At 40.2% G+C, this 19,774-nt stretch overlaps 1 protein-coding gene across 6 annotated transcripts in view; it reads left to right on the forward strand.

Annotated features, from left to right (window-relative positions):
• Nucleotides 1–1,189: 1,189 nt before the first annotated feature.
• elavl4 (ELAV like neuron-specific RNA binding protein 4) overlaps nt 1,190–19,774 on the forward strand; it is a 176,947-nt gene continuing 158,362 nt past the window's right edge. Inside the window, exons 1-2 of one of the 6 annotated variants that reach the window (XM_049486068.1) lie at nt 1,190–2,040; nt 2,992–3,120. In XM_049486068.1, the coding sequence (XP_049342025.1) occupies nt 1,993–2,040; nt 2,992–3,120 (177 nt within the window). In that variant the 5' untranslated portion in view covers nt 1,190–1,992. The remainder of the gene's footprint in view (nt 2,041–2,991; nt 3,121–19,774) is intronic. The other 5 variants (XM_049486069.1, XM_022671020.2, XM_022671022.2 and 2 more) reach the window with 5 other exon arrangements.

The following is a 19,774-nucleotide window of genomic DNA, read 5'->3' on the forward strand; positions in this document are numbered from 1 at the left end:
CTTATTTTAGTTTGCAAACTGAAAGTAGGTCTGGCTTAAGCTGAGACGAGTGTGCAGTGCTGAAAGTGAGATTAATTGATGGCTGCAGCACACTGCAGAATAATCAAGAAATGCTGACATTTAGGCAGAATGTGATTTGGACAGCCAATCACAAGTCCAGATTTTAGAACAAGTGTTCTTATTGAAAATCATAATGGAGTTTGTCATTGAAATTTCCAATGCTCTGTAGTACTGATGCATAATTTTCGAACATCAGTTTGTGACCTTCAGCTCAGGTTCTGCAGCAGGACAATGACCCAAAGCACACCAGCATGTCCAACTCTTAATGGCTTTAAAAAAAGAAAACTAAATGAAGGTCTTGGAGTGGCCTATTCAAAGTCTGGTTGAGATGTTGAGGACATTCATGCTGGAAAACCCTCCAATATGGCTGAACTACAACAATTATTTAAAGACGAGTTGGCCAAAATTCCTCCCCAAAGATGTGAAAGACTTATTTCCAGTTATTGCCAACGCTTGATTGCACTTGTTGCCAAACAGGTTATTATCATTTAGGGGCCAATTAGGTTTAGGTTGGTTTGGATGGATTTGTTTCTGTTAATAAATAGAATTATCATTTAAAAAGTGTTTTTTTTTTTATATTTACTCAGGTTTTTCATTGTTGTCTGATTTTAAATCGCATATCACAAAAAGAAAATGTATTGCAATATCATACAGCCCTACTACTACAAAAGTACTGAATTTCTCCACACGATACAATGCAATACTATGTACAACACTGAACACTACAGGTACTTCAGTACTGCATCGTGATGATTTGTAAATGTGCTGGATGAATGCATGCCTTGGAAGCAAGCATGTCTCCACGAATGTCACTTGATGCTGAACGCAGCTGAACCTGTGTCTGAAACAGCCACAGCTCAGCCGCCGGACAAGGAGACTGTTAATTGCATTGCAGCATAAAGCAGCCTGGCTCTCCCCGTGCACGTCAAACGTGGCCGACGTGAGGCGCATAGGCGGAAACGAAGCCGGGGCGAGAGCCAGGCATCTTGTGTGCTCTCTCTCTTTCTCTCTCTCTCTCTCTTTCTCTAAGCAGCGGGAGCTCTGAGCAATGGAAGGCGGCAGTGGCGTGAGGCAGATGTGCCTGTGTCACGTCTGTTAGAACAGTCTACCCACCTTGTGGTAACACTGCGAACTGTAGCTGCAGGAGAGCGTGATCGTGAGAGAGGGAGAGAAATCGAGAGAGAGAGAGAAAGAGGAGGGAGGGAGCAAGTCAGAGAGAGTAAGAGAGACTGAGAGAAAGAGAGAGAGAGCCAGGGAGGGAGGGAGAGAGTAAGAGAGCAAGAGTAAGAGAGAGAGAGAAAGAGAGAGAGAGAGAGAGAGGAGTTTAAACTAAGAGCTATGTTTTGGGACGGAGTAATCTGCTAGAGAGCACTGTGCGGATCGGAGCGCATTGTGAGAGTGAGTGTGCGGGGGACAGATAAGGAAAAGAAGCCCGCCAGCCCGGCTGCTTGTTTTAATGTGCTGACTCTGGGGAGATAAAAAAAAGGAAAAAAAAAAATTGACTCTTCAGTCGTGCGCCGAGAGCCAGGGCACGAGCGCCACATTTAACAAGAGGTGCGTCGCAAACGAAAAGAGCGAAAAAAGAGAAGGCGAACAGGGTGCGAGAGGGGACAAAATACATCCGCAGAGCGCAAATCAGCACATTTGAGGCGGATTTTTTTTTTTACCCCCTCTTTTTTCTCCTCTTTTTTTAACCTGTTTCCTTTTTTTTTGTGTGTGCCATCGCCGGGAACGATTCCCATTTCCGGTACAGAGAAACCGCAACTGAGAGAGAAGGGAGACTCTTCCACTGACGGACGGCCACTACTAGAGCGAGAGGCGAAAAAGCGCACAAGAGGCGAAAAGGGACCAGAGAGAGAGAGAGAGCGCGAGAGGGGAAAAAAAGAGAAAAAAAGCGAGAAAACAATCGCAACGAGAAGAGAAAACAGCAAGATGTTCGAAATCAGCCGAACACTGAACGCCGCTTTGTTGAGCAATGAGGTAAAGACGTAGGATTTGATTCTTCTCCTCCTGTTTCACCCCGCTTCTTCTCTCAGTGCGTGCGAGAGCGTGTGAGCGCAAATGCGTTTGAGTGCTCAAGTGCGCGAGTGTGCGCGAGTGTGTGTGAGTGCGTGTATACGTGTACATGTTGCCAACCATTCCGTTGAGTGTGTGACATTAACCTCTCAGTGTGTGTGTGTGTGTGTGTGTGTGTCTCTGTGTGTTGTTGTACAAGCAAACGTGTCCATGCTTCCAGAAAGGTGGCAGCAGTGAAGAGGGGGCTAGCTTCATGCGCAGGGTCTGTCTGAGAGGGAGTGTGTGTGTAGTGTGTAGTCGGGTTAGTTTCCCAGGGCTGAGTGTGCTGCTGGGGCTGGGAATGGAGGGGTTCACTGTATTTATCAAAAAAAAAAAAAAAGAAAAAAGAGCAAAAGAACAAGAGGAGAGGATTAAACCTGCCACACACACACACATATATATATATATATATATATATATACACACTCACACACACTCAGCACACACACAAACACACACACACCATGATTTAAATTAATCTTCTCATTTACTCAAAGCAAGATGGCTGTAACTGCTGAGCTTGCTTGATGACTCGCCCATATGGGGCTCACTGTGTGGGTGTGGGTGTGTGTGCATTATGATGATCCGTGCATGCATGTATATGTGTGTGTATATATGTGTGTGTGTGTGTATACGAACGTGCTAGTACGCGAGCACACAGCTGTCTATCACTGTAGCTGTCCACCTCTCTCTTTCTCTCTCTCTCTCTCTCTCTCTCTTTCCCTCTTTCTCTTTCTTTACCTCTCCCCTCTGGTCTATCTTTTCTCCTTGTGCTCCCTCTCTTTTTACCATTTCTATTCTTTTCCTCTCTTCCCCCCTTTTTGTTCCTTCTTCTTTTGTCTTTGTCCTGTGTGTGATCGCGCACCTTGCGGGCAGTATCTGAAGATGATGGTAAGGTACTCCCAGTATTCGGCACTAGCCCAGGCTGAAGGCTCCGTTCCGGGCATGGGCTCCCTGCTTTTGCCCCACGATCCATCCAGCCAGCCGGGGGCCAGGTCACTGGGGGTAAGACAGACAGACAGACAGATAGACTTGAGAGAACAAATACTGTGCAGAATACAGTAAAAAAAAGGAAAGGAAATTAAATTAACAAACAAACAAAACAACAAGTGAATAAAATCACAACAGGAAGCAGTATAATGGTTACTTAGTCATAATTTAGGAACTCAAATGAGTAAACGAGTGCGGCCCTGAGGCTCGAATTAGCAGCTGTTTTCATGCTTTCTTGTGTGATGACACGTCCGCCTACTATTTCTAGCACTGACACTCCGAAACAGCAGAAACAGAAAGAGTGAGAAAGGAGTGAGAGTGAGAAAGTGAGAGATGGAGAGAGAAAGAGAGAAAGAGAACGAAACAGAAAGAGAGAGAGAGAAAGAGAGAGAGAATATTGACTTGTGTATATGTGTGTGTGTGTGTGTGTGTGTGTGTGTGTGTGAATGTTTTAGCGGGTATGAGTTTGCACCTTATGTGTGGCGATGCTTGAAATTGAAAGTCTGTTTGTGTGCAAAGTCTCGAGTTTGTGTGTCTATGTGTGTGTGTGTGTCTATGCGTTTGTGTGTGTGTCTATGTTTGTGTACTTGTATTGGTGCATACTTTTGTACTGGGGCATTTAGTCGTTTTGGCATAGAGCAAGGTCGCTTATAGGTGAGGTGTGTGTTTGTGGAGTGTATTTGTGGTGATTGTGCTCGAACAGACTCGAGTGACCTTGAATTTCTTTGATGTTTTAAAATCTATTTATCTATCTATTTATTTATTAGTATATTTGTATATGTTTGGCCATTTTAGTGCACTGGATCTTTTTTTTTTTTAGATATTTTTTACCTTTAAGCGTGAGGCGTGAAGTGTGAAGCGTGTTTTGTTGAAGTGAAAGTGTTTGGCACGCTGCAGTGTGGGAAAACAGTTTGTTCATTGTGCGTAAGCTTGGGTGTCAGAAAAGGACGTGAGGCACTGTAGACGACATATGGTGACTATATGGTGCTTTATAACAGAGCTGTGCATTTGACTATATTCCATTGATTACTTTTCTTTCTGTTTTTTGATGTAACATGCATCTGCAGCACCTGGGTTTGCAGCGTGTGGTTCATGTGGTTTCCTCTGACAACCTTATCTAAGCTTATCTCAATTTAATTTTCTGTGCTTATTAAGAGAAGAAGAAGAAAGAAATCAAAAACAACCGTATACTTAAAACGAAATAATTCTAGTTCTAAAGGATCCACTATGATTTAAACGTGCTGGTGCTACACGTTAGTCAAGTTTACACCTCATTATACATACTTTATCACTAACGCACGCATATTAAGTTACAGTGCACACAGCACAGCAGAAAGTGCTGCCTTAAACAGAATCGCGGCTTCATTTGCAGCGAAAGCACGCACAATGTGCTTGAAATTAGCTGTCAGCGCTGCCATTTTCAGTGGGTTTCGTAATAAGACAGTGGGCTGATGTGGCGTTGCTGGTGTGAGGAGCTGATTTATGTGAGAGAGAGAGAGAGAGAGAGAGAGAGAGAGAAAGAGAGAGAAAGATAGAGAAAAGCAGGCAGTGCAGGGAAAGCCCTGGCAGGCTGGCGGAGTCTGTGCCGGTCGGTTCGAAGTAAATCCCTGACTTGGTGCATTAAATCGACACGAAGCTGTGGGTGTCTAATCTGTGATGGGCTCTCGTTCCGTTTCCCCACAAAACAGGATCAGCATGCCTGCCTGGAGCCCGAGCCCTTTCTCACACAAAACACGCCGCTACTGACAGTACCAGGCTTTTGCTTTGCCAACACACACACACACACACACACACACGCACACACATACACTCACACATCGACACACTGCGATGGCATGACGTGTGTTTTGGTTTAAGAAATAGCTAAGCAGTGTTTACCAGCGACAGCAGCAGTTGCTGAAATCCTGACTAGCAAAATCCTCACAAGGTGTGTGTGTGTGTGTGTGTGTGTTTGTGTGTGTAAGTGTTTGCGTGTGCGGGTGATTCATATTGTGTTCTCCAAACAAACCAGAATTGCACAATTATTAGCACTTCAAATGATGTGTCTTTTAAAGTCCTTGAAGTTCTGAAAAAACAAACGAGAACAATCTCTTTCTGTTCCTATTCTTAAAAAAAAGACTCTTTAGGATTTCTTATTTACTTTTTAACAGCATATCTACCATTTACGCCACATATACCTAATATATTATACATGACACACAGGTGAGTCTCTTTTTGAGACTCGTTTTAAAACTCTTTTTGTGCTTTTACTGTGAAATTCTTTGGAAAAGAAATGGAAGACTTTCTTCTTTTATTGAATCAGCACACTTATACGCTGCAATCTGAGAGAATATATATTAGCTATTTAACCCTGCTGTTGTGTTGCGGGTCAAACTGCCCCGTTTCAAAGTTAAAAAGATATGAAAATAGAGTTTTAATCATTTTTCGAGCATGAAACCTTAACGTTAACCTTAGCTGGGCTTATATTGACGTGTTATTAACATGTAAATGGATACATTAACATAATATTGCATGTGTGTACGGTTATGTAAGAGGCATATATTAGAGACATTATTATATCTGACTGTTTTGCTTGAATTTATCAGGCGGCAAGGACAAATAAAGGATAAGATGTATGTTTAATAAACAAACTATTACATACTTTTGTTACATTTGAATTATCATATGTAATCCATAATCTGTAAAGGATCAGACATTTGATTACAGTAAAAAAATATGATAAAACACAGTATCTATGGAGAAAACCTGACCTTGGAACATCATTGCTGTTCCTTACAGTTTCAAAAATCAATGATAAGTAAGTCCCAGGTTTGATAAACTATAAATAAACTATAATTTAAATTCTGTTCCTGCTGTTGGCAACCAAAAGCACCTGCACTCCTGATCTGTAAAGCTGTGTTTCAGAGCACAGGTAGAGAACGTGCCTGTGCTGGAGCTGGCATGAGGTGTAGATGGAGCGAGCCCGGCAATGTTGGTGGTGGTGGTGGTGGTGGTGTTGGTGGTGCAGAATAAATGGATCTGCATACACGACTCACGATTCTTGGCGAATATTTAAACGTGTTTCAGATTGTAATTAACCAGGTTAAAACAGACCATCGTTACAGTGATTAATGGCACCTTCATTAAGTGAAGCCGGATCATTTGCATACATTAGAACAGAGCGAGGCGGGAGGTAAGAGGCTATCTGGGAGTGTGCTTCATGAAGCACATAGGCATTTATTTATTTTATTATTATTATTATTTTTTTTCATCAAAATACAGCAAGCAAGCTTTTTCTATGTGTGCATGCAAGAGAAGGCTGTATATATTCCATGGCTATATAATTATAACGATATACGGGGCCGCAGTGTCCGTGTGAACATGCTGAACCATGTGAACATGCTGCATGCCTGCCTGCTGTATTTTATTCTATGTACTGGATATACAGAATAGTTTGCCACCATTCGCCACCTTTCGCACTAAAACAGTGCCGGAAAACAGGCAATAAACTGACTGTGCGCTGCAATTTCAGCAAGCGAAACTGCTCCATTTTTTACAGGCGCCGACCGGTGTTAAAAACGGAGAGCCGGGTGTAATTATTAGAATGAATATAGCGTAGAAAGAATCAATAAATCACCGCTAGATAATGATAATGAAGTCACGGATTTAGCTACCATTAATATACAGCGTTTGAGCAAAAAGCTGGTGCAGTTCGCCGCTGCACCAGCTAATGGCCGCCGCATTAGAGCACGGTCGATGTCCTTGCCATCGTAGCTCGTGCCAAGCGCTCCAGCGACTTCTCGGAAAAGCTGGCGAACACTGAAATGGTGTCCAATCAGGAGGAACAAATATAGAGTTTTTTTTTTTTTTTTTTTTCTCCTCAGAAGGACGTGACACATCAGCAGCCCGCCACACGCTGTGCTACATTGGGCGTAGCTTGATTCTCAGCACTGCTAGGCGCTCAACGCAGAAAGGCAAATATTTCTGAAACAGCAGAAAGGGCCAATAATGAGAAATGAAAGCGCAGTGCCAACGGCAATACCAACACAGCGGCTGATTGGCCGGGCATGGCTACAGATACAAAACAAATTGCATGCAGGTTTGCAAAATTGAAAAAGTGACTTTCTGATGAGAAACGCCGCATTCGTTTGCGCACACACACACACTGAGACAAACACACACATACACACACACACATTCTCGGAGCATTCGCTGCTCTTTTACAGCTGTTCCGTCTCAGCAAACACGCCACTTCTTTTTTTTCCCTCCCTAACTTCATTTTTAGCCATTTTGAGGAGGTTATGATTTCCCCCCTAAACTCATTTGAAGGAGCAGAGAAGCAAACGGAGAGGTGGGGGAGAGGAGAGGGAATTGTGAAGCGATTGGCAAATGTCTGTTGGCAGTGCTCGAGATAGGCAGGGTCAGCTCTATTTCACAACAGTGATTAGCTCGGCCCATCTGCCGGGCCGGCCGGCTCCTCCTGCCGTGATTGCACTGTTTCTCTGCTTAATGTAGCCCAGGAAATTAGTTCATTTGTGCTGCTCAACCCCAGGCCCACTGATCCAAGAACAGGTGCAGCATTCTGCTGCGCACAAAGCCAGAATGAGCGGAATGAGCGTGTGCGCACGCATGGGTGTGCGTGCGTGTGTGTGTTTTCGCATCTGTGTGTGTGTGTGTGTGTGTGTATAAAAAGAGTGGCAAAGCAGCCGGTGAAGCAGACTCATCAGCTGCGAAAGCAACTCTGCACAATAGCAGTAGATTGCAGTCGATCAACTTCCTGCGCAAAACATCAAAAAAAAAAAAAAAAAAAAACATTTTTTCTCGCTTTGCATTTGGAAATGTTGAACATTTCAGACTGGCTTAATAGTAAGCATTTCACTCTGCATTAATTCAATGCATTTTTTATGTTTTAGGGAGTTTACAATTTATAATAAGGAAATTTAGACACTCATTCATGCAAAAAGCTACAAATTATAATAGACAAATCATCAAAAATTACAGGCCACCCCCTTCCATTCACTGACACCTTGTATTACAGACGTATTACACAACAGGCACAATAAAAATCACTTCCGACCCCTCATCCTGCATATCATCTGTTCATTCTCATGCCTTCTGAAAGACGCTACAGGTCACTTACAACAAAATCAATCAGATTCAAAAACGTTGGACTCCTGTCCATTCAATAAACCTGGTTATGAACTGACATTTTTGTATGTATTTGTTTATTTATTGCCTGTGTTTTTGTTGTTTGTTCTGACACAGAGATTTGAGCATGTTATATTAAGTAAATTCCACCAACTTGTCATGTGGTCACTACTAAATAACTGAATAAATGAACTGAATCAATTTTCAGCCTGACATTGCACCACTAAATCTTGAGGATTTCTATTCATGCATTACATTAAAAGCTTTAATGTTTGATAAAGAACATTACTAAAGAGCATAATCATAATTGTAATAGAAAATATAGAAAACTATTTAAGTAAATCTGCTAATGACAAAATATAATGGATACAATCATAAAATTGGCTCTTTCCTGAACTTTCCTGAACAGTTCATGTCCTCCAAACCTTCAGTTTCGTTATGTTTGTCTAGTTTTTACGTCTATTTTAAAACATGCCGAATTTGGGTTGATTCCTGTTGCTGATCTGAAATTATTATATTATATTATATTATATTATATTATATTATATTAAGTGAAGTAGAGAGATAACAGGCAGCTTCTCCAAGTGTCTTTTAGGAGATTTCAAAGCCCTCAAATTTAGTCAAATAAATGGAAATAAGTTATTTTACTGCAGAAAAAAAGGGTTTTGTATCACCTACCTGTAGCCTGTATACAGGACTAAAGACCACTGCTAATGTCTTCACTTAAGTCCAGAGTCTTTACTAAGTAGACAGACTCAAAAAAACGCAGACACTGTGAAACTAAAGGCCATAGCCCTCTCAACCCCAGGTTCAAAGTGCATCTCCATCACCTGTAGCTGCTCCTGACCCTCTTTGGCTGAACAGCAGAAGGTGTCTACTTTTCATCCTTTGAATGAAAGACTTTAAAAACATCTCTTAAACCTGTATGTCAAGCAGCGGTCGCAAGCATACCACAAGCGCACTCCCACGCGCCCCCTCACAACAGCATCTGGCACCTTGCAGCGCTCAGACTGCAAGCACGCAGCATGATGCACATCGCACAAGTACACGCAAACAGTGCGCACGGCGCGGGCACAAGCAAAGGGAATCCACAAGCATAAAATAGCATTAAAGAATCCCCTATTATTTACAGCTCCGAGCCAAACATCAGACCTTCTTCCAAATACAATTTAAGCGTTACTGATGAATAGGCTAAAGAGAAGGATTTTGGTCTTAATTATAGTGCTCTCTATTTTGAGGTGGCAAATGCGGAGGGACCGCACTACAATAACAATTTTGTTGAGATGATCACGGTGCTCCCTTTACCTTCAATTGCTCTCTCTTTTTTTAAGGCGGATAAGTGTTAAACATGCTCTGCTTTTGATTTTGCTTTTGCAATGTTTCTTAGTGAAGGTTGAGGTTAGAAAACATACGTATATTTAAGACCTGGAAACTTTGATGCATGATTTAAAAAAAAATCTAATTTAATCTAAATTGTCAAAATTGCCAGAGCCTGGTGATGCATTAGCAGGTTTATTTAGAGATGTAACACAGCAACACAGAAGATTGATTACCTTTTATTTATGCTGAAGTTTATTCTCTCTCTCTTATACAGCTGTTGAATGTGGAATATGGAGCTACACTAGCGTTTATTTCCTCGATTAAAACTCACTTAAATTCATTTAAACTCAGTAACTCAGCACATTTTAATATTCTAGTTTAAAAAGCATCAACTAAACCTTAAACATTATAATATAGTGACAATAGCTCTAACCTGCCAGGCATTAACCTTTACCTTCAATTGCTCTCTTTTTTTAAGGCGGATAAGTGTTAAACATGCTCTGCTTTTGATTTTGATTTTGCAATGTTTGTTAGTGATGGTTAAGGTTAGCAAACATACGTATATATTAGGCCTGGAAACTTGATTTTGCATGATTTTTAATGTAAATTAATCTAAATTGTCAAAATTGCCAGAGCCTGGTGATGCATTAATTAGCAGGTTTATTTAGAGATGTAACACAGCAACACAGAAGATTGATTACCTTTTAATTATGCTGAAGTTTATTCTCTCTCTCTTATACAGCTGTTGAATGTGGAATATGGAGCTACACTAGCGTTTATTTCCTCGATTAAAACTCACTTAAATTAATTTAAACTCAGTAACTCAGCACATTTTAATATTCTAGTTTGAAAAGCAGCAAATAAACCTTAAACATTATAATATAGTGAAAATAGCTCTAATCTACCAGGCATGATTACACAATACACAATTATTTTGTCCCCTTCCTTAAAAGACAGTTAAGCACCTGCATTTGAAAAAAGTTGATCATGATTTTTATCATGAATGTATCCATGATTAAGTAAGGGAATATTGTTGTGATTAATACAGGCACAATACAAGGACAATAACCATGGACTGACGCCGCAAATATATATTCAAATATAATATGAAACACAATACACTGACAATTATGGAATTACTGACTGATGCATTGCAGCCTCGACAGATTGCCACAGAGTAAGTGCAGAATAAGGAAGTAAGAACTAATGAGATGAGATGTTTTGTCCTTCTCAAGATCATATCAGTGGCATCACCTGAGACAATGTGGCCAGTCCGTCATCAGTGACTTGTCATCTGTTGATCCAATTACGCTGAACAACAGGCGGTCGGTCACCCTTAGGAGTGGTGAGGAGCTGCTGAAGACGAGCACACAGACACAAAAAAAGAGCATGTCGCATTACTATATACAGAAAAGAGGAAGCGTGAATTAATGGCTATACTTGGTGCTTGTTTATGTGAAGGTGTGTGGTGTGTGCGTGTGTGTGTACATAGCACATCTAAATGTGGTAACACTCCTGCATTGACTGCACTGGAATGTTTGAATTGATTAAAATAATTTAATATAAAATAATAAAAGAAGATTTGATACATTCCACTTTCGATTTTAGACTTATGCTATATATTATCGTTCTGCATAAGTAATTATACGTAATTGATGGTAAATGTTAAGTGTGTAGTTCTTCGATTATAAGATTATAAGGGGAGATTTAACACATTCAAAAGTTAACTTACTGTATCTTACTACATTATATGTATTAAAAAGAAAAAGAAAAACACACTGAATGAGAAGTGTGTTCAAACTTTTGATTTTTACTGTATATTTAAATATATGTAGGTATGAGATTAAGCTGTGTGTAAGACATTGTGTAATATTTAAAAAATGGCCAAACTCTTATGTAAAACTTTTGGTTTTTTTATATGTTTCATAGCTTTTGGTGTAATTGCATTGCATTTTTTTATTTCTGAAAATAAATGTAAAAAAAAAAAAATACAATAGCTGAATATTTGATAGCTCTAGACAGAAATGTGTTACTTTTATGTGATTAAAACTATGTTTAAAAAATTATGTAATTGTGACATTAAACTATTAAATAGACCCAATGCACTGTCAATTCCCAATTTCCAAAAAATCAGAGCCACACTGCAGCGAGGTCAGGGATGTACACCCCTGGTCTGTGTGTGTGTGTGTGTGTGTGTGTGTGTGTGTGTGTGTGTGTGTGTGTGTGTGTGTGTGTGTGTTTATGAGTGTGTGTGTGGGTTGATATATGTATCTGCAGGGCTTGCTTAGCCTCACAAATACACACTCACACACAGAGCAGCTGAGCCAGAGCTCTGGGGGCTGTCTCTACTGAGGCGGGGAGCAGGTGTCTCCAGCCAGGCAGAGAGAGAAGCAGAGCGGCCTGCTCCAGCCCAGGCTCAGCCCGGCTCCAGCTCCACTCGCCTGAGGAAGGCAGGTGGCGCGTTGCCCCTCCGCCCCTCGGCCCCTGCGACCACACAGACGAGGACCAGTGACACCAGCCCACTCACCACCACCACCCCCCCTTCCCTTCCCTTCCCCAGGGAATCACCAGCCGCAAACCAGCCACCAGACCACCAGTCGGTCTAAGACCAGTCAGCCCGGCTCGCTGAAGCTGGAGCTGGAGCTGGAGCCAACTGGCTGGCTTTAATTCGTCCAATGTTTGTGCTCTCACGGCGCTGGTCGTAATTTGCTCGCCGTTGATGAGGACGGCGAAAGGTGGGACGAACGGTCGCGCGCCATGAAAAGAAAGCTTTGAATTAGAATGGCTTTTTTCTCTCTCTCACACTCTTTGAAAGGAAAACAAAGGCAGCGTCAGCTGAGAGAGGGGTCAGCGTGGTGGATGCAGGTACCTTGACCTGGAAGTAAAAAGCCTGTGATTTCAGCAGCAGCAGGAGGGCAGTGATGGCTTCCGAAAGAAAAGCTACCACTCTTTCCTCTCTCTGCCTCACACACACATATAAACACACAAACACGTGTGAGAAAGGTCTGTTCTTTATCTAGTATTTTAAGCCATGAAAGCTTTAGTGAAAATAAAGATCACAAGGGTGAAATCAGTCAACAGTGAAAGAAAGCTCTGTGATTGAAAATAAAACAACAAAAAAAAGCCGGCTTAAAAACAAACCCTGTTCGTGACGCCAACAGTCAGTTTAGCACTGTAATCGCAAATGATTGTAACTTGAATAAATGAATAAATGAATGAATGAATTAATGAAATGTTTTTTTTGTTCTCAGCGCAGTGACTACTCACGATAAATCCGCAGCTATCCATGCAGCAATGATGCAATTATATTATCTGACGGATAATCTAGCGAAACGGCAGTGATGACACAGTTTATGCGTTTCACCTATTTCACAAATTTTATTCGTGTCCGCTAAAAAAGAGTGTAGAGTGGTTCAGAATGAGAGCTATTGAACAGCGAAATGGGGGAAGCCATTTTACCTCAGTCTGGCTAAGTACTGTAATTAGCATTTTTGCTAATAGAAAAGCCGGTAGAGGAGCTGCAATGGGGCTGCGGTAGATAGAAAAGCAGTCTGTCATCAATCTCTCTCTCTCTCTCTCTCTCTCTCTCTCTCGCACACTCTCTTTCTCTCTCTTTTACTCATTACCTTTCCTCAAAGACAGCATAAGCTGACTTTTGCACTTCTGGCCATGGTTGCACGGACAATCTGTTTTCCTCACACACTTGACGCTGTCAGGAATTAGCATGCAATGCTAACAGTGGTTGCAAATATTCCTATTATTATTTATCTCTTTCTGTATAATCAATGAACAGAATAAAGCCCTTGACTCCCATGAGAACTAAATTCTATTAAATTCAGTTAAACTGAACACAGCACTGACCTGTGGGATCATCTGCATTGATTTTCCACGGACAAATCTAGACAGATTCCATTGGTCACTATCATTACGACCTATTGCACTGTCCACTCTGGGTGGTTATAATGCCTTGTATAATCCTATATTCCTGGTACACACGACACCGTGGAGTAAAGAATGTTAAATGGCTGCTAAAATAAGTTAAGTTAAATAAAAATGTTCCATTCATTTGGCACTCACTATCAGACATCACTTGAGGTCAGAGATATCAAGAAACGACAAGTATAAACACTTTGCTACCTTTATTAAGTAGAAATGTTGGTTATATATACTTTACTGGATTAATTATTTTACATTTTCACACAATTGTCTGAACTTTCTACTGCTTACATTTTAAAAATAGCCTTGTTACTACTATTTTATTTCAGCTTTCAATTTTTAATTCTGGCTTCTCATCATTCAATAAAACCCCTATCCAGATAAATCTCTCCATCCAGATAGAGTGAATCTAATTTTGATTGGATGTAGAGAAGTATAAACATATACCATTCCGACTCCCTATTGGTTTATACTGTGATCCATCACACCTGCACATGCCCCCCCCCCCCCACACACACACATTTCAGCAAGAACATAACAGATGTATGTGGTCTAGTATGAAGATAATCCGTGCAAAGACTCCAGACAAACTCCAGTCCAATTTCTTTAAGCTTATTTAATATATTTACATTCTACTAAAATACATTCATTTCCAATCAGCATATATGCAGCTGAAACACCAGGGAACAGCCTAGTGCATCCCTAATTATATTTCCAACCATGACATTTTAATATTTGAACATTATAGTCATTATGGCTTTTAGAAAAATGTGTTTTGGGGGGGGAGGGGGTGCACTATAGGACTCTGTGGCGCCGCCTAAGCTTTTGTATTTAGTAGTTTTGAAACCAGTACTTCTACTCTTTTACTTAAAGAGAACAACAAAGCTTGAGTTGATGCTTCAACGTCTACCTGGATAATGATTGTGAATACTTTTGACACCATTGATGCAGGCTTGTGTTCAAGCAACCTATACAGGTGTGGCTTGTTTCCCAAGCCGTACTCTTCATCAAGTAACTCTTCATCAATTCAGTTTACACCCTGCTGTTTAAGTCAGTCACTCTTTAGTAACTCTTCCTATTGCCGATGATTTGCTCTGGAAATCAGATAGAGATTAGATCGAACAAAACTAGGGTATTATTTATGATTTTCAAACACTGGTGTGTCACACAATGCATCCGTTAATTCCGACTAAAATTCCTGTGCTTAAATACATCCAAACAGACTGGTCCTCCTTCTGCCGGAGGCTGATCGTCCCCCCGAATCAAGCAAGCGTCTTACTGCTGGATTTGCGCTGGTTGCTATGACTCAGAGGCTGGTGCTAAAGTGATAAATGTGGCCAGTGTCTGAATGATAGGCTGCGCCCATGAGCTGACACGTTGACGAACGGCGCCGCTTCCCCCAAATTGATAGATTCTGAGTCCATACGGTTTATTGATCGGCTAATTGTTCAGGGGGGGATGAGGGGGTTGGAAGCGTCTGCTGTCGTGAATAAATGATGGATGCCTGGCATGCTGGGGGAAGCTGAGGAAGACCTCCGAGGCGTGGTGTTGCTTCCTGTGAGACAGTAATCGTCCTCCTCACAGCCCCGAGGAGCCGTTAGTCCCTGCTAGCTCTCTCTCCTCGCATTAATAATGCATTCTCTCTAACAGCAGCATTCAGCTCTAAACGCTCCACCATAGAAGCCTGTCCAAAACATCAATAGCAGCTCAGCGAAATAACCCCCATTTGAGGCTGGGGCAAAAAAAACAAAGTTATGAATGATAATTAATCCTCAAGGCATTCCTTCTAGAGCTACAGCCACTCTCCTTCTCTCTCTCTTCCTCTCTCTCGCTCTATCTCTCTTATTCTGTCTGTTTGTATCCCTGTCTCTCTCTTTCTGGTGCTATGAATTTTTGGACCGAGACAGCTAGAACAGGGATGGATGAAGGGGGGGGAGGTGGAGGGGGTAGAGAAATACTGACGCTGCTTTTCCCTGAGCTCCGAATGACAAGGTGACAGAGGATGTACAAACAAGGAGAGATGGGCAGGAGACAGGGGAGTGGGGGAAAAAAGAGGCGGACACAGCATGGATTTCCGTTCAATTTCAGTCCGGAGATCAGAGCGATGTTGCGAGAGGACACAGCTTACTATTACTGTGTACCCTGTAAAAATAATTCATCCCCATACTGTCAGAACTTATCTTAGAAGATTAAAAACATAAAACATGGTATATATAGTGTTCATACACTTTTTCACCAATACATTTCCATGATATTTTACAATAAAACCAAAAATCAACTAAAACTATTATCGAAATTGGTTATAGTAAGCCTAAAATTAATCTGACACACAATTGTTTTTAATTATAAAATGTGTCAGATCCTGAGCTGACGTATTTATTAGCTCAAAATATATTTTACTCCATCGATAAACTGAAACACAAAGATTTGTAGACCAGATTTCCATGGGTTTTCCCAATCTTTCGGGGTATTTTTATTTTTCCAAAATGTTTCCAGGCCTGGAAATGGCTATTTTCAAATTCCATGATTTTTCCAGGTTTTTCATGACCGTACGAACCCTGTATATAATAATTACCATAATGAATAGCAATAACAATAAAACAATGACCAGCTGAAATGAACAATGCTGATGATTTGGTTCCAATGGCTCCTTTAGGCTTCAGGGTGCATATAAATTAATTAGGCTACAAGTGAATAAGAGCAGTCAGCTCTTGAGGTCTTGAAGATGTGTTGAAGCAGAAAAATGGACAAGCATGAGAGTCTGAGACACTTTGATCAATCTGAGAACAAACTAAAACTGCAATTTTTTTTAGACGACTGGGTCAGAACGTCTTCAGAACATCTGACAGGTCTTGTTCGGTGTTCCCAGTATGCAGAAGACTCTATCTAGTCTCTAGGGGCCAATGAGGAACCAAACTGGCTACAGGGTCATGGACACCCAAGTGTTAAAGCATCTGGTGTTAGGTTACTCTTGGTTACTCTTCAGAGGTCTTGTGGAGTTTATCTCTCGACAGGTCAGGACTGTTTTGGTTGCACAAAGGGGACCTACACAATATTAGACAGGTGGTTTTAATGTTATATTAGCTGAACAGGCTAATCATCTATCAGTTTTTCCAATAGAAACAGTAGATTGGTGATAGACTGCCACACTAATGCTGGTTAGGGCACAAGCATGCCCTCCCTCCTCCTCTGAAGGGAAGCACTGATTAAAGCCCCGGCCAGATGGACCACCGTGGTCCTCCTCGTTGCACTGTAGAGCCACCGACTGGGATCAAACAAGACAAAGGCCATCCAACAGCCAAGTGTCCCAATGCCCCCACTCAGCCAACCAGCAGTCAGCGCTTAGCTACAAGTCACGCATGCCACACAGCATGATAATGAATAGGAAGAACCAAGTGACTCTATTCATTTACTCTCCCATAAATAAGAAGAAGAACCTTCTACCAAGAACATGAGGGCTTGCCGATAAATGGCTGTGGCATGATGATTTTTTTATTTTATTTTTGGGCACTAACTAAGCTTAAAGTTAAAATCTTAAATTAATAAATGATACAACCTGATATAGCCAGTAGACCTGTCAAGATATCTGATTCAACTGGGTTTGTTTGGATGATATTTAGCTCTAGAAATAATTGATAAATTATATTATAAGTGATAAATTATATTATTGTCAAACTAAAAGCCAATTTTGTGCCACTGTTATAATGCTAATAAAATATAGCATTATAATGCAATTACACCCTTTAAATAGCAATGAAGTTTTAATTATTAAGACACACACCCTGATGTACACACCTGATTGAAATATAATATAAAAACAAAACATTAATGAGGTAAATAAGGTTGATATTGAGGTCATGTGCATATATTGTATGATAATTACATAATTATAATTAATAATTAGTGTGACGGGCCTAATATCCATTAAAAAACTAATATTAGGTTAAATCTAATATTTGATATATGGTTTTAAGCATATTCAGCATCATCACTGCAGTGTGTGAATGCACAAAAGTCACATCACAGGATGTGCAATATCGCATATGGTAAATGGTAAACCATACCAAATCATGACATGCTAAACTTGATTGTGGCAAAATAAAAAATCCCACAGTTTTTATCTTTATTTTCAATGAATTATCTGACTATTTTAGACCTATCTTAGATACACACCGTTATTTATTCATGTTCTGACATCCTGGAATACATGGAATAATCTTTTTTTATCTATCTATGCATTGTTTTGCTTCAGAGAGTAGCACTTCACTGCAGAATAGCCCATTTGATATCTGAATAGAGTATTAGTTAAATCAGGCAATCCACTAAAATGTGCAAGGCATGGTGCCTCAAGGCCTAGGTTTGAGTATAGGGGACCTATACTCACTGCAGCATCACTCTCAAGCTGTCGTTATAACCCCATCTGGGGTTGTGTGCCATCAGAATGGAGATATCAGTTATGTTAGAGTTGGAATCTGAAATTACTTTACACTCGTGTCTTGTGGAAAGAAGAATGCAGTGAAATTAACACTAGCAAGTGATTGGAAAAGGAAATAAAATTGTTGTTGAAGGGAGAAAATGAATATATTTTTTATTATTTTTATCATATAAAATAATATATTTACCATTGCTGCATCTCAGCTCTTTAAAATGGTAACTTTCAGATGAATACATGGTTATATTAAATGTTTTATATTATTACTATTATTACAGATGTTTGTATAAATATTCATATAAATGAAAATACATAGTCTAACAGATTTCTGGGATTTTCTAGAAATCCCCTGATCTTCTCTTGAACTTCTCCTAATTCTACTTGCTTCCTACAACAAGTTGATGCTGCCCAAACTCCAACTCAAAGTCCTTTGAGTTTTCTACGTTCTCGTCTTCCTCTTCACGAATAGCCAAAAGATGATGGCATGTTTTGAACGTGCAAAATAATAACAGATAAAACTGGGTGTAAAACTTTTTGATTTAATTTTATCTACTATGTAGTATAGCAAAAAAAATACATTTTTCATTTCTGAAAAATCTGCACCTAATTTAACTAATTTAACTTAATTAAAGCACTTTACTTTACTGCACTTTTTAATTTTTACCTTATCTTATTATCTTAATGGTATTTTTATTATTGTTATTTAAATTTTTGTTATTCTTTTTAATGCACTTTTATTTTTATTTTATTTTTAATAATCCTTCTTTAAATTTTATATTGTCTTAATGTTTTTATTTCTCATGTAAAGCACTTTGAATCGCCAAGGTATGAAAGGTGCTATACAAATAAATTTGCTTTGCCATGCCATGCCTTACCTCAACACTTACATTTTAAGGGGGAAAAAAGATAAGAAATTAAAAACATAATGAGTTTTATAATCAATTTTCTGTTTTTTTTTTTTTTTTTTTATATATATATAGCCTCAAACAGCTCGATTAACTGACAAATAGCCAATGGGTAAGGACTACTACCAGAGTTAATTCAAGGCTTGTTTTAAGTAGTAAGCTTTTTGTATTAAATTTGTTGCTTTTGAATGAAGTAAAGCGCTACTGATGCAGACACAACCAGCATTATTTTTTTGCTTTCTGCACCTGCTTTTCTCATGAAATAGAATTGGCAGCAACAATAGCAAACAGCAAAGCTTGGCCTGTGGTTGGCCTAGACGGATTGGTGTGGGAGTTTCCCTGGATGAGCAGCAGTCTGATCAGGGCCAGGCCAGCAGGTGGGCCCTGACACATCCAATACGGTAAAGGCTCATCATCATAAGAGACACCGGCGGCTGCATGGGGCCGAGGTGAGAGAGGGTGCATGTTTACAAAACAGCGCCAGGAGAGGAGCGGCAGGTGGCTCGGTGGACGGAGCCACTGATTAGCAACAGTAGGACTGCTGTTTCATATCATGGATATAATAGGAAGATGGTCATGCAGGGATGCAGGCTCTAAGCCCTTCCCTCCTCACTTTATAAAACTGCCGTTCTGCCCTTGAGAAGAGCACTCAGCTTCAGCTTCCTCCACGAGTGCTCCAAAATATCACTCTCAATATCACTCTTCAGCTTCCTCTTCAGTCAATAGCTTTGAAAATGTAAGACAGGTTCTCAATAGTTCCTCCTTAAATAAGAAGGATCCGGCTGAAAGAACAGGACCCAAGACTGATTCTTCAGTAATGACTAGTATTAACTTAACTAATTTGTTCATAAATTTAGAAATTATCATTAAAATATAATTAAAGATTATAGATATGATTGTAGATAAGATGTTCAGGGTTCATACCCTTTTTAACCGATAAATTTCCAGG

The sequence above is a fragment of the Astyanax mexicanus genome, chromosome 12 (genome assembly GCF_023375975.1).
Source record: "Astyanax mexicanus isolate ESR-SI-001 chromosome 12, AstMex3_surface, whole genome shotgun sequence".
NCBI classification, from domain to species: Eukaryota; Metazoa; Chordata; class Actinopteri; order Characiformes; family Acestrorhamphidae; genus Astyanax; species Astyanax mexicanus.